Here is a 24,105-nt window from a genome sequence, read left to right on the forward strand (position 1 = left end):
ATGTTTTACTAATTACAAAAAAAAAAAAAATAATAATCGGTGTTTTCTTGGCCCTACTGCAAAACCTCAGTATTTTCTTTCTGTCGTCTTTGATACGTACTTCAGATATTTAATAAGTTAGATCGCTCCGTTATCAAGCCCCTCGTAAAATGTATGGCCGTCTGTGCGTCGAACTAAAGTTTTGGGGTGCGTTATATGGGACAAAAGGGTGTATGGTGTTACCGTATATTTAAAGAGTTATTTTTTGGTGGGTGAGGGTCTTGACTCTTGACGTATATATATAAGAGCGTTCGTTGTTCAAATAAACTATACCCGTTTTTTCAAGAAAAAAAGAAAGTTTCGAGCATTTATTTATTTATTTATTTATTAAAGTACCCTCAAGGCCCAAAGGCATTACAGAGGGGGAGAGCACATACATGAAACAAAGATGTTCGTATACGCGACGCAAAGTCTTACGAGATTTGGTTGTCGGAGAAAAAAGTGATGATTTTGGCGCTGGAACGTGCACGTCTTTATAATATATATAGTAGAATCCAGCAACATATATCTTAATTCTCCGTATAAAGGTGGAAATTAGTAATGGTTCGTGGAGAGTCGGACTCTTTCTACTAGAGTTCTTGACGTGAAAACGTGTATAGAAGTTGTGTTTGAGACTTGTTGTCTTGTCCGTTATTTTTATCGTTCCGTGTCTCCCGTTACTATGGAAGTTCTTCACCAGCTCGGCTGTGTTTTTAAAGCGTTATAACGGACTGAACGGTTTTGTAGACTGCAAAACGATTTCATGAAAACTTTGCGAAATAATTTGATGCAAGAGGGCTATATTCGCGTCCGTTTTCGGGCTTCTTTCAAACGTATTTTATTTTGATCCACACGCCTGGCTTGTTCCTGTCACATCGTGTTTCTAGGGGTCCTCCTTTCTCGTTTTCACGCGGAGATCCAGCATCGGGGGTCGAAGTCGAGCCCCCATCCGGTCGAGTCGGGGAGGCTCTCCTTACGGGTCTTTCCCGCCAGCGTATTTGCTTACACTCCCGAGTTCAAAATCCTTGCGCCCTCGCACATTTTGTTAATGTTGTCATGATCCTCTCGTTACGCGTCTAGCCATCGTGGAGGGCGGCGTCGGCGTGATGCGCTTGTAATCGGAGGATCTGCTGCGGTGCAAGGCGAGTTGGTTGATATCGACGTCAATCGCTGCAGGTTGTTCGTGAAAAAAAAAAAAAAAGAGCTATCGTGCGGCAGCTAGGCGGCAATCCAGGGTGCCTTGCGGGGTAAACCTGGAAATGGTGTAGGTTTGATTGTTCACGTTGGTGATGACTTAAGTGTCCGTGAGAAAAAGCAGGCCAAGTTTCGAGGTAGGAAGGCCGTTCGTGTACCATACCCTGTCCCTGACGCTGTATGGAGCTGGTCGATGTTTTGCATCGTAGGAGGAACGCTTCATGCCGTGAAGGTAAGCGAGGTTCGCGTTTGCAGCGTCGCAGTTCGCGCGGACGTCGCCGACCTCGTCGGGAAGCGGGGAAAATTCCATTGGTCTACGTGGGACAAAGTTGAACAGGAGTTCGAACGGTGATGTCTGAAGTCCGGCGTACGGCTGCTGGTTCACTTGAAAGCTGGTTGCCTGGAGGTAATCGCTCCAATGGTCGATGTCGCCGTTGACGTTCTTTCGCGCAGACATGGAAGGATTTTTCCGTTGGCGCGTTCGACAAACCTGTTAGCTTCGGGAGTGTAAAGTACTGTTAGGGATGCTCTGAATGCGCCTGTCGGCGAAGTACCGCGAAGCCGAACGAGAGGTTAAGACCCTGTCGTTGTCGGTGATCGAATAACGTGCTCGGTCGACTTGTTAGGTACGAGGCGTGCGACAAGCGCGTGGTGAGGTGGAACGCGGTGATAAAATACCTGTTGTCGACGGTCCTCGTCTTGCGGAGGATCTTGGGCCGCGGCTGCCAGCCGGCGACATATTCTCTTACAAACGAGACTAAATAAGACGCCGAAGTACTTGATTCTTCTAACGGACGTACTCTTCACAGCGAAGGCAATATCCAGAAAGCGAAGGCTCTCCCGAAAAAAATAAAATAAAAAAGTGTGTTTCTTTTTATGGTTATTTGCATCTTGTTTTCCAAATTCAAACGACTCTTTTCTCTCTCCCCCTCACTTTCTAATTTACACCCCTCCCCTCCCTTCCCTCTTCCGCGCCACGCCGCCGCCGATCCGTTGATCCCCGCGCCGTCAACACGCCGCCGCCGGAGGTACAAACACCGGCGCGCCGCCGCCGGCGATTTCTGACCGGCGCACAGGTCTAGCTCCCACAATGTGCAGCGGGTCACGTGATGTCGTCACGTGATGACAAATTCCGATGGAGCGCGAAAGCCACGTAGAGTGGTTTGGTCGAGACGCCGTGGCCGCCGCCATCTTACGACGCCACTCGAAAACGGCTTCAGCTTTGAAGCATTTTATTCGTTCGTGACTGAGAGATGCTCGATGATAGTATGCCATTGCATCGAGGCGCTGATATACTCTGTTAGCTGATCTAAAGAGTTTAACAAGTAAGTATGACATCTTCTATCGCCCAAAAATTAATGTTAGAAGAAGAAGAGCTCCATGTGGAACATCACGGTTCTTCGGTGCTGTTCGATGCTGCAATTTCACTAATACGTTACCAATACTCTGCTCTTCTGGATTCAGGGGTTCAATTTAGGCCGTAAGTACTCATATTTAACAGGCACAAACAGAAAGTCGTATTTTTCGCCCACAATGTGCGAAGAGCTGAAAGGTCGGAGGTGTGGACGCGGTTAATTCTCATTGCCGTTGTGGTTCGCGTCGTGGATGCCACTGACGAACGCCACGATTGCTCGGTCATGGGTGAAGTAAGTGGGTAAGCGCAGTGGAAGTTTCTGAAACCATCCAGTATGACGCGTAGCAACTAAATACTGCCAAAGTTGGATTTCGTGTAACACGAGTACTGTTTGAAACAGAAAGTAAGGGCACTTGAACAAAAAAGAAAACCCGGCAATTTAATTAAAGAACTACCGATACCTGAATTCCAGATTGTTCGCCTTGTCTATGTTTCTTCTCGGTGATTTCAGTCTCCCCAGCATTATTTGGTCTGTCGGATATCCTACTATATCTTCCAGTATTTCTGCGTGTTTCGAGTTTTTAAGTCTGTTTAGATTTTTCTTTTTCGTTGCTTGTGTCTAAACCAACGAGAATCACGGTAACTTCTGAGAACGTGCTGGACCTTGGTCGTAATTATTCGCCTGATCTGTCGCGAACCGGCCGAGGTTCGAGTTCGACCAGGTTCGACCTTTTCTAACTTTTAGCTGAAATTCGACGAACCTTGCATTGAGGTTCGACTCGTGTGCGCATGCGCGACAGGCTGACCAGTTGGCTTCGGATTGGATGGTAATGGCTAAGGGATAAACCAAGGGCAGCACTGATTGGTTATTTCAGTTAATACAGTACAAAAAATTAAGTTATTAATTCCTTCAGTGATTAGAATTGGTTTCTTTTAATTGCAGCTTTTCACAAAACTAAAATAACCCTTTGCATTAAAAAAAAAAAAAAAAATTCTCCAAACCTAGATATGCTTGTATCAGTCTGGCCACACTGCCCACAAAGTCGAAGCGGTCGAATCTGGCTAAAAGTTTCGAAGGTTCGTCGAACCGGTCGACCCAGTCGAACCCCGAAAGTTCGACCTAAAAATCCGGTTCGACAAAAGTTCGCGACACCCCTAATTTAAGCCTCTACCTTTTTTGCGGTTTCCACGTCTTCGTTCGGGCTCGGTTCGACTTTGTGGGCAGTGTGGCCAGACTGATACAAGCATATCTAGGTTTGGAGAATTTTCAGGCAACCCAGGCGTCCCGTGGTACAGTCTCCGGCGATATGAAAGACCCACTGGGAGCGCGTGGCCGAGGCGGTGGCTGGCGGGGGCGCTGCGAGCGCTCCGAGCAGTTCTGTTCTGCTTCGAGGGGAGGACGCTCACTCGGGGCTCAGCTAAAGCGCGCGCTTATCAGTTTGTGCTGAGCCCCGAGTGAGCGTCCTCCCCTCGAAGCAGAATGGAATTGCCCGGAGCGCTCGTAGCGCCCCCGCCAGCCACTGCCTCGGACACGCGCTCCCAGTGGGTCTTTCATATCGCCGGAGACTGTACGTTCTCTTCTTCACTTGTCTCTGTCCCTTCTACTCTTAAGTTTCTGTTTCTACCCCAGTCTCGGGTTAAGTTCCATCATGGTAAATATCCACCAGCTCGCCTGTACTTTAACCGTTTTTTCATTAATTGTCCCGTCGTGCCGATTGCGCGCGGCGTGTGACAAAATCGTGACGTTATAGTCCTGGTCAGCCGAAGAGAGAGAGCTGGCCCGTTCCGGGGGCAGCTCTCTGTCCCCAGCCTCACCTCCTTTCCCCGTCTTCCTCTCCCTCCCCACATTCCCCAGTCACCGGGAAAGGGGACAGAGGACAAAGGACGTCGCGAAGGAGGTTCCTTTTGGCTTGTTTTTGTAATTTGAATGTGCCTAAACCTTTCGGAATAAAGCAAATTTCGAGAAAAGAAAAAGTTCATGAAGTTACTACCGCTCAGGTTCGGTGCAAATTAAAAAAAAAAAAAAAAAAAAATACAGTAAAAGAGACGTTGCAGGGCTCCTTTAATAACTCACCTTCCTGGTTTCAGTGATCCCTGTTTGCTTCATTTTCACCTAAGCGCCTGTATATCACTTAAAAAAAGATTATAGAGTTTTCCTCGACTACGATAAATCCGATTTTAACACCATAAATAGAGAGTTGGAGTTCCTTTCCGATTTTCCTGAGTGCACAATTGAAGGTAGCCAGGGACGGATTTAGGAAAAGGGGGGGCGACCGCCCTCACCCCCCTATAAGCTCCCCAAGGTCAACTTTGTTTTAATAAAATCATCGATAGACACCACCCAAAAGTTTAATTTTGGTGGTATAGCAAATAATCGGTCAATAAAATACATCTGGGCAACGTTTCGACCGTAACGTCATATCTCAGCAAGCACTCCTTGCAAAATCTTAGAGCACATTATGCACACCTATACATTTCTCGATCCTAACTCATTCTTCTCTTCATCACAGCATGGCTTTCTCAAATCTCTTTCCTGTGAAACTCAACTTCTAGTCTTCACTAACGATTTATTCTCGATTCTTAACTGTATTTTTCTGAATTTCTGCTAAACATTTGGCAAACTTCCCCACAACCTACTACTCTTAAAAAGTAAGCTCCATCTCGACCCTAACCTGCTAACATGAATTAAGTATTTTTTTTAACAAACCGCTCCCAATTTGTATATGGACATAATTCTAATTCTTCTAGAAGTTCTTTTACATCCTAGGACCCTCACTATTTCTCACTTACATCAACGACTTACCCTTGTGTGTTTTGTCGCATATTCGCTGACGACTGTGTAATTTATCGCGAAATAAATAATGACTCTGACACATTTCTTTAAAACACCTAAATTTTGTTTCATAATGGTGTAATCAGTGGCACATAACCTTTAACATAGATAAATGTAAATGAATGAGTTTTTCGCCGAAACACACTGCCTTCCACCTACTTCCTTAATAACGATCCCTTGCAATATGTTACTTCCTATAAATACCTTGGCTTACACATCACTTGTAATTTATCCTGTCAAATCCACACAGATCACATAACTGCTAAAACCTCTTCCATGCTAAGATACCTTAAACGTAACTTTCCTTTAGCTCCCGTATCACTTAAGTTGCTACCATATAAATATCTGGTTCGCTGTAAACTAGATTATGCAGCTGCTATTTGGGATCCTGGTCAATCAACACTCATTTCTAACCTCGAGTCAGTTCAAAATCGCAGCGTTCGCTTCATTCTTAGCAATTATCATTGTACAGCTAGTGTAACAGCCATGAAATTCAGCCTATCTTTACCTCCTCTTTTGTTGCGCTGTAAATGTTCTAGGCTATGCCTCTTTTACAAAATCTATCACTCTATTCCTAACCTAAAAGAAAGACAATACTGTTGAACCCATCTTGCATTTCTTCACGAATCGATGAACAATTTGAAGTTGGACTTCCTCAGTACCATACTTCTGCCTATATCGATTCCTTCATTCACAGAACATCAAAAGCGTGGAACCACTTACCGTCAGTTTTAACATTAATACCATCACTTGATTTGTTTAACACGTCTATTACTAATTATATTTGTGAAAATGTATGGTGACTTTATTTTTTATTGCTTCTTTGTATTGCTTTTGGTTTTTGCTTCTGTATTGTTTTCTTGTGTGTGATTATGTGCCCACCCCATCTGTAATGCCCGTCAGGGCCTTGGGGATATTGCAATAGAATAAACTACATGGAATGCCACTGTTCCACAGGTAATTTGTTGGCGGACGAATTTCTTGCAATAAATTAAAGAAATGACCCAAAAGCCCTGGCAAAGCGATGAATTCATGCTCTTCGAGGATCGCACCCTCATCAAGTGCAACTTCTTCAAGAAGGCGAATTTCACGGTTACCCTCGCTCCCGGCTACCAGGGCATTCCAGAAAACCTTCTAATCAATCTCGTAATGTGGGTGGTGAGTTCCCTTACTGCAGTTTGGGGTTGAATAAATGCTAATCGAAAAGAGAGGATATAATTCATATTTTTATTTCAAACAAACTGTCAAAGAAACACATCCCGCATATCACATGGACAGAGGAAGCTTCAAAATTTTTAGAACCTTCTTCACTGAAACCTACCTTGTTGACTGAAATATCTGGAGATATCGAATTGACGACTTGCGGACCGGAGCGCGCCACGTACTGTACAGCGCCAAAAACGACGAAATTTTGGGTTCGATGCTGGAAAAAGGGTGCAAAACGGCTTAGTGGTGCATGGAAGACTTGTCGGAAACTTACGAATCGACGTAACCGTGATAAAATGCGCGTTGCAGGTCGATCCTCATTGCTCTGTCGGCTGGGCGAGCCGTTTGATTTCCTTCTCTTCATGACAGCTGTCCAAGCTTCTGTTTTGCGAGACAGGTGCTTATCCGACCGAAATTTAAAAAAAAAAAAAAAAAAAGAAGGAAGTAAACCAGGCAATTCTGTTTGTAAAATTAATTTCTGCATTCTTTGACGATACAGTGCGCTGCCATTATGGGAGACAATGCGACCCACGACGCAGTTCTTGCTTGCGAAAAAGGGCTTGTACAGCCATTTTACTTTCAGCTTGGATGGGGGCGCTCGTATCTTTTTGCGCATGCGCAGCAGCCTTTTTGGAAAAGGGAAATTGTTTTAGCTCTGAATTACATAACTAGGAACCCGTTGATTTGCGCAAGACAAGAAGTAGACTACCGTTTTGACGTTTGTCGCGCAATACTGTTCGTGTTGAGTGCAAAGCACCTCAAGGGCCATAGAACGTTTAACCTGTCTCTACCCCCCGATGTACGGAATGCATTTCTGTCGTTCAAAGTTTATTTGAAATGAGAACTTTAAATCAGCGTTCTCTTTCCGGATAGTCCTGCATTTTAACAACTAATATGTATATATATTTTTTGGCTCAGGGGTGATTTTATACAGAAAAAATATATATATATAACGTTAGATTTTTACTTTGACCGTGTCGCAGGGCTTTGAAGAGAGCCTAAGCATTTATTTTTGTCCACTTCGTTGATTTACAGTATCTTTTTTTCAGAGCCTCATCACGCTGTACAGTGTTCTCAATAGAACGGCTAAGAACTACAGCAGAATGGCGCTGCTCCACAATCGAGACGACCAGAAGTGAGTGCATTGTGCGAGTTTATTGCTATATACCAAAATAATAATAAAAATACTCACAAGAAATCAATATGACAATCCAAGAACTATACTGAAAGAGCTATAGTTGATGCAGCGAAACTAAAACGGCTTGTTGAGTTTTGCCACGTATCGTTCCGACTCCTCGTTAATACACACCTCGCGGTGTAGCACCGTTTCTTAACTCGATATTTTAGGACGACCTCCATTCAGTGGAGCGAAAATGAACCCTAGATTAAAATGCATCTCAACACCAAAAAAGGCATGCCTCGTTATCGCATTAATATGGATATCCCACTGTATGGAGAGTGTTTTCAGAAATGGTAAATACATTCATTTGGGTCTCGTACTACATTACGAATGATGATTGGGGGAAGGGAGACGACCACATTAGGGGGTTTCCGTAGACCGCGCTTCCCTTTCCACTAAGCCCTCCGCAACGAAGAAGCCGCTACTGCGCCTGCGCGTCGACGGCCTTGACTGTAGAATTCCAGATATCGTAGCGGGTTGTGGAGAGCGTAGCGGGACGGCGAAAACGATCTTCGAAAACTCTCTATCAACAAAGTCATCGCCATAATTTCATTGTTCACTAAGCAGCTTCAGCGTGTTGTAAAACGCGCGTCGCAATCTCATAAACTGTGTTGGAACTTGCAAGATATGGTTCCTATACCAACGCATGTATGACGTCAGTGCTGAGCAAGCACATTCCCCAAAGACGCCTGTTTATCAACCGTCTGCAAAAGGAATTTCCAAAAATCGTTAGTATGTTTGCAATATTATTCTTTTGCCCACAAACCTCTTTTTTTTTTTTTTTTGCATACTGCATGCATAAAAGGAAACTAAAAGGAACTTCTCTCTTGCCCCACTGTCCTTAAAACTACTTCTTTACAAATCATTGGTACGAAGCAAACTTGAGTATTCTTCCGCTATCTGGGACCCCGGTGTAACGCTTGCATTATCATTAGAAGCTGCTCAAAACCGTTCTGTTCGATTCATACTACATAACTATCATCGCACATCTAGCGTAACAGCAATGAAAACTACCCTAAGCTTGCCTGACCTCTCCCTACGTAGAAAAATATCTCGTCTATGTTTATTTCATAAAATTTACCACCATACTGCAAATCTTCGTCAGCATCTGTTAACACAACCATCATACGTCTCATCACGTTTCGACCATCAAAATAAAGTTGGCATCCCTCAGTGTCGCACCTCAAGCTTTCATCAGTCTTTCATACCCATGACATCACTGGACTGGAATCGCCTTCCCGCACCTGTTGCCAGCATAGCCGAGAATGCCGGATTCAAAGCTGCACCTTGCGAATATTTTTTTGGATTTTGGTTGACAGTGTTTTGTTTTAACAATGTTCTGTTTTTTGGATTTTTATGCTTACCTGCCTAATTACTCTTTGTTTGCAATTAGCTGTATGTGCCCACTCCCCTCTATAATGCCTTCGGGCCCTGAGGGAATGAATAAATAAATAAATAAATAAATGTTTTCAATGCGGAGTGCAAGTTCGTCTGCTTCTTGCACAGGGGTTGTGATGATGGCAGAACGCAGGCATCTAGCATTGAGGTCTACCCACTATTCTTCCAATCAAAGCCAATCAGAACTCGGCGTGGTTCTGACGTCACCGCAACACCTGCGCAACGTTACTAGATTACCTCAGTTGTGAAACTCCCGCGGAAGGGGGCGCCCCCCTCCCCCCCCCTCGCTCACTTCAGTCCGCCTCCCGTCGCTTTAAGCGCCATCTAGATTTCCGTTTCGTAACTGTGTGTTTCATAAAGTATGGTGGAACGCCATCTAGACGCTGTGCTTCGAAACGTACGTATTCCAGATTGCACTGCAGTTCCCATAGCTGCCGTGTGGCGCGTCGATTGACAGGAGGCGAGTCTTGGTGAGTGAGGGGGGGGACTGCTCGTGCAAGCGGTGTCTATGAGCAGTTCCGTTACTGGGCTAATCTAATAACGTCGCCCCTGCGCAAGAAGCAGACGATTTGCTCTCCGCACAGACCACCAAGAACATAATTGTAATTTGTGTCATCTTCTTTCAAAGGTGGTCCCAGCTCATTTACGGAAATCGAACAGAACTCGAAGCGGACGAAAGCCTTGAATCCCTTGAGACTGTAATACGGCACGAGACAGTAAGTGAACTCACAGGTTGCGGGAAAACAACTGAGGTTCGCCGTGATAGGTACATACAGTCGCGGACGATATAAAAAAGCCCAGGCAAGCGCGTGGCTTCTAATAGCTATCGCGCTTTTTATCTGAAGAAAGCTCAACCATCATCGAGGCTTCAGCGTTAAATTGTTGTCATCAGTTGCTGTGTTCATGCCGATTTCGCCGAATGTAGAGGCGTCCTGCGACAAATGACAAAAGTCAAGCGTGGCCGAATCCAACGGGTCGGCAGGTTGAGCAATCAGTTTTTTGGGCGTGTGATAATAAGCTCGTGGGATAAATGACGATAAGCCATTTTTATTTTATTTCACCGAGCACCACTTCTATCGGCGTTGACTCAGATATCGCTTGCCAACCAAGTGGGGAGTAAGCACAGAAATCGAACAGCCGCTGAAATGCCGCTCATTTACAAATAGCCTCGATGATAGCTCAGCATTTTTTTTTCCGTTAGCGCTAAAGGTTTTTGAAGCCAAGCGCTCGCCTGTGCTTTTTCATGTCCTCCACGACTATACTTTAGATTCGTCGGTTGTACCGACACATAATTTAAGGTAATTCTTCTACTCATCTGAAACAATCAATACCTGGTACCAAAAGCTAAATTTCTAAATAAATAAAAAATGTCGCCGAATACGCCTAACTGTTATGTGGGGAATGTTCTGGTTGGTCAATCGAAAGCATAAACAAATACAAAAAAAAAAGCCCGGAAATTGAATAATTATTCGTGATTGGTTCATACCTTGAGAGGCAGCCGACGCTACTCTAATAGCACCAAATGTTGCCATAACGTTACTACAATGTCACGAATGTAATGTAACGTTTGGGCACACTCGGGTATACGTTATAGAGACATTTGAAGAATAACCTAAAATAAACATTTTTTTCGTGGAAACGTGATTTCGGAATCAGCCCGGAGACCGAAAAAATGCATACTCGTTGCATCTCATAAAAATAAACATGCTATAAAAATGTCATCTCACGAACGCAATTTAGAGCTGTTTCTGTGGTTCCATCTGCCGTTTTCTGAGCACAGACGTGTGCACCAGGGGCTTTCCTATTCTACTTCGAGGACTTGTCAAATAGTAACGCCCGTTGATTTGTAAATATCGAAATAATGCAAAGATTGAAAAGGAGTTACGTATCTTTCTCTTGGCAAAAGTGTCCTCCGTTCAGGGTTACCCTTCTACATAGTCCCCGTTTCGTTCAATGCCTCCAGCGTTCTGTCGACTCGAATCCAGTTTGGAAACACCTAAAATTCCCTGCACCACTGACTAAACTTGACGTCACTCATTTGCTTGTCAACGATTTTGGTTTCTGTCAACTTTGTACTTCAGAACCCAACGCCTGATATTGCTCACATCCATTTCAACATCATCTTGCAGATTTCTGGGGCGCCTGGGAATCTAAACAGCCGAGCAGTCCATTTTCGTCAGAAACTCAGTATACGGCTCTGTGCATCAGGTTCTCATCCACCGATTCCATTCGTCAATCTAAAAAACAAAAAGAAAAAAAAAAACACATTAGTAGAGTATCGTCGTGCGCATAATATATACAAAGCATATTAATATAAGTCGCCTTATAAAGAGGTTATGAACACACAGGGCCACAGGCATTACTTTTTGACACTCCCTCGTGTATTCGGCTTGCTTCGATGTTTTCCAGTTCGTGAGAGAGGTGCTTAGGTGTACTGGACTACTCGACGGAAAACTCCGGAAAAGTGTGCGTCTTTACGATGAACTGAATGGAACGTTTTGTCTGTTCCTTTATGCCTGACCCCCTCTCCTCTTCATCCCCCGGACGTTCCGTTTTCTACTCTGAGTATTGGTAAAGCATTGAAATCTTGCAGGGATTCCTCAGCTGGGTTTGGTCAATCTTCCTGATAAAGTAAGTATGGAATGCCCATATATGTTTCGTCGTTTGTATTTTCACGTAGAATGGGCTTTATCAGCCGAATTCCACGAGAAAACCGTCGCGAGGAACCGTCGCGTCAGATTCCCGGCTAAATGTCACGTGTCGTCAATTTTCTCGCGAAATATAGCGGCAGAAAAGAAGCCACGTGACAACGTCACGTTATCACGGCATGCGACCTTAGGCAATGTCAATTTTCCCGCTAAAATTACACTAAATCAACAAATTGCAGAACGATAGAAGGCACGCGAAGCGTTTTATTTTCGGCTTTCTGAAAAACCGCACGAATGTGACGGGTTTTTTTAGTTCTGGTTTGCTATCGGAGCGTATGTCGGCCCCGACGGCACCGCGCCCCGTGGAGAGAGCAAACCGAAACTTAAAAACTCGTCGATTTTGTGCGGTTTTTCAGAAAGCCGTAAAATGCTTCGCGTACCTTATTCTATCGTTCTGCAATTTGTTGATTTAGTGTTTTTCGATGATGTCGAGAAAATTTTCTAATTGAAACTATGCCCTTAAACCAAATATTAAAAAGTTAATTACGCAAAAATAATTAACAACCTAATTATCCCGGACTTTAATAATTTTCCCAACTAGGCCCTCTGGCCCAGGACCAAAACAACACAAGCCTTCTTTTGCTGCGACGCGTAGTTTTCGCAATGTGGAATTTGTCCACCTTTCGTGAAACACTGTATATACATGTTTATTTATTTATTTATTTAGTTCCTGGTTCTACACAGCCGGTGTATCGGAACCCTCACCAGAATAATGCGATTAAATAATGCGTTTCTCGAGTAATTTTTAAACAGAGAGAGAAGAAGAAGAAAAAAAAGAGACAAGAGTGGAAATGCTTGAAGTCGGAAATAGAGTGCGTCATCTGCGACGTCAGGGATCGGGGTGCGCAACGGTTTTGGTACGCGCCGTCTGATGGCCTGGCTCACGGTTCCGCACCTGCGATAAAGGAGTACTTGTAAGAATGAATGAATCAACACTGTTCATTGTTCAGTGAACCGCGGTTATGTTCGAAGCTTGTGAACAACCTCGGAGTCAACGTCTTAAGCTCCGTTTGGTAAAAAGTGCACGGTCGTGGCGCTCTTTGTCTTTGGTTGGTATGCTTGCCATCACCGGCCTATAGCGCAAAGAAAAAAAAACAAAAAAAAACGCTGAATCACGGCGAAGTCACTGTGCGTGCTTCGTTTATGTCGGTGGTTCAAAGACGACGTGCGCCACGGCGACGCACTTTTGTATAAAGTCCCTGGATTAAAGCTTCCCATACAAGTAGCGAGATTCTTTGAAGCGCCGACTGCGTGACGGTGCAGGTTTTAGGGAAGCGAATGGCAGCGCACACCAGATGTTTTAACTGAATGCTGCCATTTTGTTTCAGCGGAATGTGCTTTGTCATATACACATATGACAAAGCACATTCCGCTGAAACAAAATGGTTGTCGTTGCTTGTGAAAGAGGTATCGAGAGACTTCAATTTCGTACTCTGCTTGGTTGGCTTCGTCAAATGTTGTATGCCGTTGGCTGCGATTGGGCTTGAGCTGAAACGGAGTATGGCAAGTGCGTTGTTTTTGCTCGCGTCAAATCATTCAACCGAGAAGAAGAAATGTATATTGTTAAGATCAAAGGGCCGCATTTCGGCAATATTTGAACATATTATGGGCGTAGATGTTATTCATATCGGCGACGCCTTTTTTTTCTTGAATTGTCGTCACTTCCAGTATGGGCGACGAAAAAAAAGTAAAACGTTTCAACCTGTAACTAGTAAAAAAATAGAGGCGAGCCAAAACGAGAATGTGTGACGGTTAGGCTTATATCCTAAATGTCTTCTATTGGCGTGGCAACGGCAAAGTTACGTTTTCGCCCATACTGGAAGTGACGTCAATTCAAGATGGCGGCGCCCTTGTGGAAAAGGTCTATACGTTCAGCGAGATTTCGGTACAGTACCGTATTCGGAAAACACCAACGCGACTATTTTGGTCGCTCACACGAACACTGTACACATTAAGCGCTCTAGGGAACACTCGTTATGTTTATTTGTACTTTTATTTACTCGCGATTCCTTCGGAGCAGGCCGGAGGCTCTGCATTGGATTGGAACGAGAATTCACACCAGCAGCCTTGAAAACTCGCTAAATGAGGAGCGGTGTTAAAATGTTTACCAATTTAATTTTTTAAACGTCAAAATGATTTTTCATTTTTTTTCTATAAATATATAAGCAACCGAAACGGTGGAATAAAAAAAAATACATTCTGCGTGCACGCGTGCGTGTTCGTGTGTGTGCGTGTGTGTCGTTTTTGTTTCTGCAGTCGCGTGGTTGTGGGGGGTTGTGTTATGTCTAGTAATATCCCCAAGATTGTTTTCCCTCTGACTTTCTGTTCAGAGAAGAATAATTTTGACATACGCCGTGGCGTCTTCGTAAAAATGTACATATTTCTTCAGTAAAAAAAAGAAAAAAAAAAAAAAAGCAGTGGTTAGGTGGCGCGAGCTGCCGCCCGATTCAAAGGGTTCAACCTATCTATTCGTATTAACTCGCCACCTGTACGCCTCTGGTGCAGGGACCGGCACGTGTTGAAAAAGAACGGTCCGGACGCAGTGCAGTACCTGACCTTCCAGAGACACATCATTGTCTTCGTGCTCATCGTGTGCCTCTGCTGCGTGGGGATCATCCTGCCCATCCATGTATTCGGAGACATCGGTAGGGACCCATGCACTAGTGTGCCCACAACATCGACCTATGCACTCTTATATACATTTGTACAAAATGGTAAAAAAAAAATCTTGTATAACATTTGAACCTATATGCACTCTTACAATATATAGATATACATTTGTACAAAATGGTTTAAAAAATGTGTATATCATTTGCAAAAGATATAATGCCTGTCATTCCTAAAGAACACGTAGTATTTTTCACGCAGATTCTAAAAATATGTAAAATGGAAAAAGAAAAGACAACAAAAAGGTAGAAATGAGGGCATTGCAAGACTGATTTGTCAAGCGCGACGTCATAAATGGGCGATGACACGCGTTTTCCTCAACGCTTGCAGAAGGAGACGCGCGGAAGTTCGTCCATACCACCCTCAACAACATGGACCCGAAGTGAGTTAAATATGTCGTTCCGGCGGCGCCGAAACGAACGCCGGGAATGATATGGGCAGAATCGGTTGTATTAATAAAAGACGAGCGCCTTAGGTGAATTACATACGAATGCATGAAAGAATAAAAACAAAGGGCGGGGAAGGAAACAACTTCTGTTTCTGACCCCGTCCTCTATGTTTTTTTTTTTTTTTAGTCCTTATTTGAATCGGTTGTAGCAGACGAGGCGAAGCAGGCGAGCGTTTCCGCTACCCTCTTTTCCACGCTCTCTCCAGTGTCACGTGGTAGTGGCCGCGGGGGCAAGGAGGACCGTACAGAGCTTCGCGCGCAGCCTCTCGGGATTTTTGCAAAAGGTTCTACGAGACCCTACCAGCCGGTTTCAGTTGGGAAATGGGACAAATATACAGGGTGTCACAAAAAAAAATTTACACGGTCTTTTTTACCGCAAAAATAAACTAGGCATCGCCGAACGCTCATTCTCCGCCCACAGGTAGAGCTAGAGGTCACAACCAGATGCCAAAGTTTCAGCCCCATCCGATAAGTTAATCAAAAGTTATTAGTGATTTTCTGAAAATCTCAATGGGAAAATGGAGCCCATTTTCGCCCGTTTTCGGTTTCTGGTGCCATAAAGCCCCATGTGTTTGAAAACTCCGTCGGCCGCCATTTTCCCATTGAAATTTTCAGAAAATTACTTATAACTTTTGGTTAAGTAATCGAATCGGGCTGAAACTTTGGCATCTGGTTGTGACTTATAGCACTACCTTTGGGCGGAGAATGAGCGTTCGGCGATGCCTAGTTTATTTTTGCGGTAAAAAAGACCGTGTAAATTTTCTTTTGTGACACCCTGTATACCGCGCGCAGTTCACAACCTTGTCCAGATAGTCTCTAGAGCAGCGGTGGCCAAACTGCAACTCGCGAGCCTTATGTGGCTCTCCACTTATGGCTCCCAAGCCCGTCTGTGGAGAATCACATCCAATTGCAGGGGGAGGAAACTCTCCTTTCCCCCGCAATTTCAGAAGGACTATATTTCTCACAGAAAGCGTTCAGCCTTTCCACTTTCGTGAAGAAGGAAGACCAGCGGAGCTGTACTTGGTACACTGCCGCAACGCGCACGCGCCCGTTTCCCGCTTCTTCTCGTCCGACACGCCGCCGATCGTGCATACGTCTCCGGCGACCTGGAGTCCGTCGCAAACAGCGCACGTGACGCCAAACGAGTAATCCACGAACTCCCTCCGGAACATCGCCGTCGCGCCCGGGAACTGTTCAGCCGGCGTGGAGTGCAGTCGTCGCCGGGCCTCGCGTTTGCGCTTGGCCTCCGTGGCACGATCGTCGTCCGTGGCGTTGGCCCGCCGGCGCTTTTTACATCGCTGGCTTTGTTCTCGGTGGCGGCTTTCCAGGCGAGCAACGTGCTCTTCTTTGGCAAGGGAATGTGAAGCGCTCGACGCAGTGGAAGTCGAGGCGATAGCGGCTTTGCGGCGGTTACGGACCCACTCACGCTGCTGCGTACGTCGTCGCTCCTTCCGCAGCCGGTCTTCTTTCCCCGAAAGGGCGCGCAGCCGACCCATCCTAAGTCCAAACCGAAGCTGGGAGGAGCGTAGGAAACAGCGCGCAAAACAGACGAGAACGAAGAAACACGCGTGACGAGCGCTGCGCTCGTTACGTGTGCTTTTTCTTTGTCGTCGTCTGTTTTTCGCGATGAATTCCCACCAACGCGCCGCCCAACTATCCATTCTTCTATGATAGCTGCAGAGCCGTATATTGGGAGAGTTTGGCCAGTGAGTGTGGCGACGAAGGCGCCGGAGAGGAGAAAAGTGAAGGAAAGGGAGGAGAGCGCCGAAGGAGCGAGAGAGAAAGAAGGGAGCAAAGAGTAGACGACCGCCATTTTGATGCAACGCTGTCGGCGCCGAGCAGCTGAGGCTAGGTATAGTCGCTATGAACTTATTTCTTTTCCGCCCGAGTCAAAGTTTGTGTTCAAACGTAGAGAAACTTCCTTTGTTAGCTTTTTAAGCCTGCGAGGAAAAACACTATATCATTTTCTCGCCAGAGGCTGTCAAATAAAAGGAAAGAACCGAAATTTATATGCCGATCCCATGCAGTCCGCCGGGCGAATGAATGAAAATGGCGGTCCTCTTTGGTTAGCCACGCTCCGCGACAACTTTTCTTGGCAATGCAGTGGAAGGTACAGGCCCGCGTCCCCTCTCCCATTTTGAGTGTACGCAGGCTCTCCTCCTCCCCCATTTCCGGGGAGAGGAGGAGAGCCCGCGCACACTCAAAGTGGGAGAGGGGACGCGGGGCTGTACCTGCGTACACTCAAAATGGGAGAGGGGACGCGGGCCTGTACCTTCCACTGCATTGCCAAGAAAAGTTGCCGCGGAGTATATAAAGGAGCAGCCTGGAGTTCACGCGCATGCGCGCACGCCTTTCGCTCTGCGCCGTGGATCTGATTGGCTCACTCGGGAGGAGGGCGTTACGGCGGCGAGATCATAGACTGGCCAAACTCTCTGGATAGCTGGAAAAGTTGGCGCCATCTATGAGCGACGGCGGCAACCATACTGGTTGTGTGCTTGCCGCCGTCGCTTATAGATGGCGGTAGCTGTCCAGAGGCGTTTTTGTCGACAAGCATTTTGTACCAGACACGATCCTCGGGAACCTAGCTCATAACAGCTCCGCTGTAAAAAGATAAAGCATAGAAGGCAACTCGAGTTTTGACAGCCTTGTTCCACCATATAGCTTGCTGGCAAGAAACTTCTGTGGAAATTCAGATGTGCGTGCTGCTGTGGTATACTCTCATCAACAATGTAAGCGGTAAGATCAAAACAGCATGCACCTGATGGACAAATACCTAACCGAGCTGCTCAAAACTGCAACGACATCATTCAAGTCGAACTACAAGGAGCTTATTTCAGGAATGGGAACGCACGACAAAAAACAAAAATAAAACATGCAATAGACCCTTTCCGAAATTCAGTCTGGCCACTTTGATCACAATCATCATCATCTGAAAAATGCCATATGTGCCATACCAATGGCGGCTTTCGATCTACTGATGAAGGAACATGTTGAAGATACTCCTAAGCTGAGGATTCGAGTCCTATACATTCTAGACGTTAGCGCGTTGCGAAACCAAAATTGAATGCAAGCGCTGCGTAAGTGTTCATTTTTCTAATTCGAGCCCAGTGAACCTGTTAGTGGCACAAAATCGACTTTGAAACCCCTTGACTTATAGAACTTTATCAAGGCGTCTGTCTGGGTTGGCGCTTCGTTCTGACTGGTTGCATCGTTGTGGGAATCGACACTGGAAGAGATGATCCAGAAAAACCTGGATAGCGAAAAGTTTTTTCTCGTCTGCCGTTGACATGCAAAAGTGACGGTGCCCGATAAAATACTGCAGGCTACGGGTTCATTGCCGCCATTCGTATGGCAAAAGTTAAACCGCCATTTCAGCCACCAGATGGCACTGAATTTCGGAAAGGGTCTATTGCTCCAAGCGTGGAATTCGCTATATAGTCATAAACAAAAAATCACAGTAAAATAAAACTGTCACGCGTGGTTTTACCGCGGCTCTTTACTTAAAATGGCTCTTTTTTATGGATCTTTGCATACGTCTGTCTCGCCTTTCCAGGTTTATGAAGTACCAGAGTAGACAGTTTTTTCATAGTACTTTTTCTTTGTGCTCGCAGTTGCTTGCGCGAAGCCACATAATATAAACGAACACGTGGAACCCTTAGAGTCACCCTGACGGTGCCTAAAGCAAACTTCAGCATAAAGATTTTGGTTCTACCTTAGTATAAATACACCTCCTGCGTCGCTCTTACCATCGGCAACTCAGTCCAAGCATTCCAAAGGATGACAACCCAAAACAACGGTGTTCTGCGTGCTCCCTGATGTACATAAAAATACAAATATCAAAATGAACATTGGCGCCTCAGAGAGTTGTCAGCAAGAACCAAATCAATAAATAAGAGATAATTTCGCTGTCAATTCTGACCCTGCAAAGCAAAAAGGAGAAAACGCATCTACAGCATGCTTTCCAAATTAAAAATAATAATAATTATATATATATATTATATATATATTTATTTATTTATTCAAAATACCCCTAAAGGCCCTTTGTATGAGGGTACTACAAAGGGGGGGGGGGGGAGCAAATATATCATAGTACACAGATAAAACACAAAAATTACAAAACGACAATATGAGAACCTTAGCTCTTGGAAGTTAGACATAACTAGTTCAGTTGCAATGTGAGCCGGTAGGTTGTTCCAGTCGATTATGGTCCGTGGTATGAAGGATCGTGCGTAACTAGATGAGTGGCATGTGATGCGCGTTACTTTGGATAAATGATCGAGACAAAATAATGGGGAAAGGGGGGGGGGGGGGGGGGTTAAAAACATCGTCGTGAAGCGATGCATGGTGATAGAGCTTGTGAAATAATGACAGACGGGCCCGTTTACGGTGGCGTGATAGGTCATGGAACTCAGCTTGATTTTTGAACACTGGAAAATGGAGAGTAGTCAGAGCAAATGAAACGCGCAGCACGGTTCCGCAGGGACTCATTGTTGCTTATTCGCTCAGGATCCCATATCGCAGATGCATATTCAATTTCGGGGCGGATTAGAGTGATATAAGCAAGTTTTCGTGAGTGGGCGAGTGCTTGTTTAAGATAGCGCTTTATGAATCCAAGGGAACGGTTAGCGGAAGCAAGGGTGAAATCAATGTGGTAGTGCCAGGACAAATCAGACTGAAAGTGGACACCCGGCCAGGTACTTATAGGCTGAGGTGAGTTCAACAATATTGTTATTCAGAAGGCAAGAAGTTGGAGTCTGAGAGGAGCATTTGGTAAACGACATATGTTTTGTTTTGTTGTGGTTGAGGGTCATTGGCCACGAAAAGCACCACGTGGTTAACTAATCCAGGTCTGACTGGAGAGCTTGGCCATCGATGTTAAAAGAGATGGTTTTTTTTTTTTGTTTTTTTTTTTTTTTTGAAGATAAGGCAGCATTTTTTTTATCTTTAGGGCAGCAAGTTTGTGGGTCCATGTGGTTTTCGCCTTCCTATTCCTGCCGCTGGGCGTGATGTTTATGCGACACTTCTCAGCCAAACTCCACATACATCCGGAAGAGAGCAGGGTAAGCTTGCATCAGTATTAGGACTAAAATCGTGTTTCGATTTTTTATAGCGATCTTTGGAATGCCTTTGGGCTTCTGTATATGGTGTCCCAAGCGGCCATTCCGCTGTAAAACGAGCCTGCAAAAATCGGCGCGTATACGTAGAAAGCCCAAACTTTCCCCAAAGATGCAATGAGGAGGTCAGTCTTACCGTGTGAAGTTTAGTTCTCTTCCTGGAACAATTAGGAGCGAAAAAACTGTGCCGAAATCCATGTTAGGCGCGTTCGCAGACGATTAAATTACCAACGCTTTGTGCCGTCTCCTTTTTTTACTTCTTTTCAGGAACAGAACGGCGTTTTGAAATTTTACACGGAAAAACTGACCTACTCAAATGCACATTCCGTGAAAATTTGAGCTTTCTTTGTGCAAGCGTCGCTTTTTCCGGCTCGTTTTACAGCGGTAGCTCCGAAGGCCCTCTGCAGCCTACTCTAGAATTGCGCATTGCCGCCTATGTACATGTTACAAGGTCAATATGACCCACGAAACACACCGAATTGCAGTCACTCCGATTGGGACGGCCTAACGAACGTTACAAAGGCACTAAGCTAAGCATCAGAGTAATGACACCCCAGGTGTGGAGAGATGGATGGATGCTGCAGAGCTGTGTATAGAGAGAGTTTCGTCAATGGGAAGCGCGGGAAGAACCAGGGCCAGGCACGTAGCCAGGATTTTGTTTCGGGGAGGGGGGGGGGGGGGGGGCCGGGCCCCATGCCCCCCCCCTGGCTACGTGCCTGACCAGGGCGTGCACCAGATACAGAAAGAGGGCTTGAGTCTTGACATGCCTTCTTGGCCAACCAGAAGCCGAAAAGAATCTCCTAGCGGTGGTAGCGAGAAACAGTTTTAATCGTAGGTATATGTTGGTACATGGTTTTAATAAGCGCGTAAGAGTGAAATGTAGTAACCCTTTTTGGTTGAAAATATCGTGCACGTGATGTTTTGATCATGACCATGCAGAAAGATGTAAGAAACGAATGTGCCGCTCAACTCTGCTTTGGTGGGACAGAGTGTGACCGCTCGGACGGCAGATTCCCGGCCCTCGGCGCCTGGCGTACGGGTTATGTCGATCGTTCCGCTAGTCGCACTCTTCCACCTGGATGACCTTGATGGAAGCGTCAGGTGCGCCATATTTTCGACCGACAGTTACTCCGACGCACTTATTAAGCTTAATTCTCGCGACCACCGCCAGGATATTATTTCCGGCTTCTGGTTGGCCACATTCGAATTTGTGAAGACGCCCTGGAACACGCCCAGCCCGCTCTCGGCCAATGGCACCTCCTGATTTGTCTCCCAATGACCGGCCAAACCCTCTACATATACGGCTCTGATGGATGCTAACAACTGTACCCTTTATAGCGGTAGGTAGCTCGCGCCACCTATAGCCCATCTTTGTGCTTAAAATTATTGTTGCCAGTTATCTGAAGCTTTATCCCAGATCGCAGGAAACGGGTTTGCGTCCTCCAGAAACGTTAAGGTAGTCTTCGACAGAGCAAAACAATACCGCGCACGATCTTCCATGGCAGCGTGCCTAAAGCTCAGGGTAGTCGTATTTTCAATTCGTACGATCGCCAAAACACCCTTTTCAAAAGTCCGCGGAAGACTGCGTCATCGCTCGGCGTGAACTCGGATCTAATTACGTGTCCAAGCAATGACGACCGTTATTGTTGCTTGACGGACTTTTGAAAAGGGACCATTACGCGCGCCGCTCTGCCCCGAGCACCAAAATGGGCGCGTACTTACAGGGAAATCGGGGGACGGAGTGCTGATACTCAAAGCGTATAGTTGGTGGCTCTACAGAACACGCTCTACATCGGGCAATGTATTGACGTTTGCTGAAAACCCACGACTAAAATGCGACGAAAATGGGCGCGGGTCGCTTACAAGCCGGTCGGCACGCTGATATGCAGGTCAGCCGGACTCTCATGATCGTCGGAGTGCCCCGGAAGAACTGCAACGGCCAGATGTTCCGCCAGCACTTTAGGTTGGCCCAGTTGCCCTTTCTCTTTTTTTTTTTTTTTTTTATTCGCGAGAGAGGCGGGTAAATCTCAAACCCTACAGAAAGGCGTATGATCAAACCCCGAATTCTGTACAAATACACGCATGTTACACTCGGGTTCACGTTGTCCGGGCGCAGACGATCATGGCGCGCTTGTCCTCTTCGGTCATCTGCTATCACCGGCTAAACCAATCACGTATAAAACGCAGGATCACGGCTTATTTATGTGCGATTGCTTTAGCTGGCGATAGCAGACGCTCAAAGACGACTAGCGCCGTTACGATCAACTTTTGGCGCTGTTTGATTGACCACACTGGATCCTATAGTAGCCTCGGCTGCGGTTTCACGGGGCACTCAAGTGCTTTTTGCAGAAGCTTGCTTTTGATGGCACTTTGTTTCAAGGCTTTAGTGAATAAAAAAATGTCCAATTCTAGATGGCGAGACGTCCTAGTGAACTCCCAGCAATAGAAATTACACGGGCACCATTTTCTCCTAGGGGAAAGGGGGGGGGGGGGGGGGGGGGCATCCTCGGGTCCCTACCTCCTTCGTAAAATTCGACCAAATAAATAGTGAGTTGCGTAGAGCCTCCGAAAGTTACTATTATTTCTCTTTTTAGGCGCATTGCGTGCATTATGTTTTGACAAAACGTCGAATCTTTGGGTATGTGAGACGTAACAGCAATTCTTGTTTGAAAACCGCACTCCGACGGAGCGCCCCAGTGTCCGCTTTGGTTTCCCGATTGGTTCTTCCATGGACATTCTTATCTGCTAATGTCGCAATCCCATTGGCTATGGAGCGATAATGAGATGATCGGGTCTTACCATGCCATGTGTTCCTTCATGCCGTCAGTCGCTACGTTAGCGAGTGGAATCTCGTTAATTCGAACTCTCTTAATTCAAACTCGCGGATAATTCGAACTAAGATGCAGGGTCCCGTCCCACGTGTTTCTATACTGCCCGACAACTTTTCTTGGCAATGCAGTGGAAGGTACAGGCCCGCGTCCCCTCTCCCATCTTAAGTGTGCGCGGGCTCTCCTCCTCTCCCCGGAAATGGGGGAGGAGGAGAGCCTGCGTACACTCAAAATGGGAGAGGGGACGCGGGCCTGTACCTTCCACTGCATTGCCAAGAAAAGTTGTCGCCGAGTATAGGTAGGAATTGAAACTCCCTGTAATTAAAACTTTACATTATTCAAACAAAATTCTGCCCCCCCCCCCCCCCCCCCCCCCCTTCGGGTAACACATTAACGAGATTCCACAGTATTAGCGGTAAGATGTTTTGGGGTGGCGCCTTCGTAGGGTATACTTCTATCCCGACGCCATTACCTTGCAAAAAACCAAGTTCGATGGTGTTTGTAATTCGAATGGTCACGGTGCAACCTTGAAATCATTAGGCTCTGAGCACTGTCAACACCGTCAAAATTGAAGTTCTTACTTTCATCTTATTTCCGTCGGATAAGACATCCTTTGCTGACGTCATAGTCAGCATCCGACCAATCATGGAGGGCCGACCACAGCAACGCTTTCGATCGCACACTTCGCCAACAGCTCGCATTAAAATTTGAATCGCGCATGACATACGGCAAAGTACAGGGTGTACCCCAACCAGATTTTTTTTCTTTATTTTTTTTTTCACCGCGAAAATAAATTGCATCGCCGAACGTTAATTTAATGGCCAATGTATAGCGCTAGCGGTCCAAACAGGTGCCAAAGTTTCAGAACTTACCATTATCTTATTCAAAAGTTTTGGGGCCGGCGGAGCTCTTCAATACATGGAGCCGTGTGAGACCAGTTACCGAGAACGAGCCAAAACTCTCCTCATTTTCCCATTGAAATTTTCGAGAAGATTAGTTATAACTTTTGAACATATATATATATATATATTCTAAGCTCATTACAACAGACCTGGTTACAACAGATATTTGGATATAACATACCGATTTGTGAAGTTGGGCTGGTTTTCCTCTACATATTATTGACTCAACTTCATATCTGCATACAACATACTCTT

At 45.7% G+C, this 24,105-nt stretch overlaps 1 protein-coding gene across 6 annotated transcripts in view; it reads left to right on the top strand.

The window, feature by feature from the left end:
- The first annotated feature begins 2,395 nt into the window (after window positions 1–2,395).
- Window positions 2,396–24,105, top strand: part of LOC8026458 (calcium permeable stress-gated cation channel 1) — a 43,707-nt gene continuing 21,997 nt past the window's right edge. For 4 of the 6 annotated variants that reach the window (XR_006078289.1, XM_042293429.1, XM_042293430.1 and 1 more), the window contains exons 1-8: window positions 6,373–6,557; window positions 7,655–7,740; window positions 9,812–9,899; window positions 11,777–11,814; window positions 14,397–14,536; window positions 14,889–14,940; window positions 19,955–20,066; window positions 22,010–22,083. Coding sequence is in view for 5 of the 6 variants with exons in the window: in XM_042293429.1 (XP_042149363.1) it covers window positions 6,399–6,557; window positions 7,655–7,740; window positions 9,812–9,899; window positions 11,777–11,814; window positions 14,397–14,536; window positions 14,889–14,940; window positions 19,955–20,066; window positions 22,010–22,083 (749 nt within the window). In the remaining variant the exon portion in view is untranslated. Of the gene's footprint in view, window positions 2,538–2,567; window positions 2,693–6,372; window positions 6,558–7,654; window positions 7,741–9,811; window positions 9,900–11,776; window positions 11,815–14,396; window positions 14,537–14,888; window positions 14,941–19,954; window positions 20,067–22,009; window positions 22,084–24,105 lie in introns of those variants that run through there. The other 2 variants (XM_042293432.1, XM_042293433.1) reach the window with 2 other exon arrangements.

This window comes from Ixodes scapularis, unplaced genomic scaffold (genome assembly GCF_016920785.2).
Source record: "Ixodes scapularis isolate PalLabHiFi unplaced genomic scaffold, ASM1692078v2 PGA_scaffold4__175_contigs__length_147842914, whole genome shotgun sequence".
Classification (NCBI taxonomy): Eukaryota; Metazoa; Arthropoda; class Arachnida; order Ixodida; family Ixodidae; genus Ixodes; species Ixodes scapularis.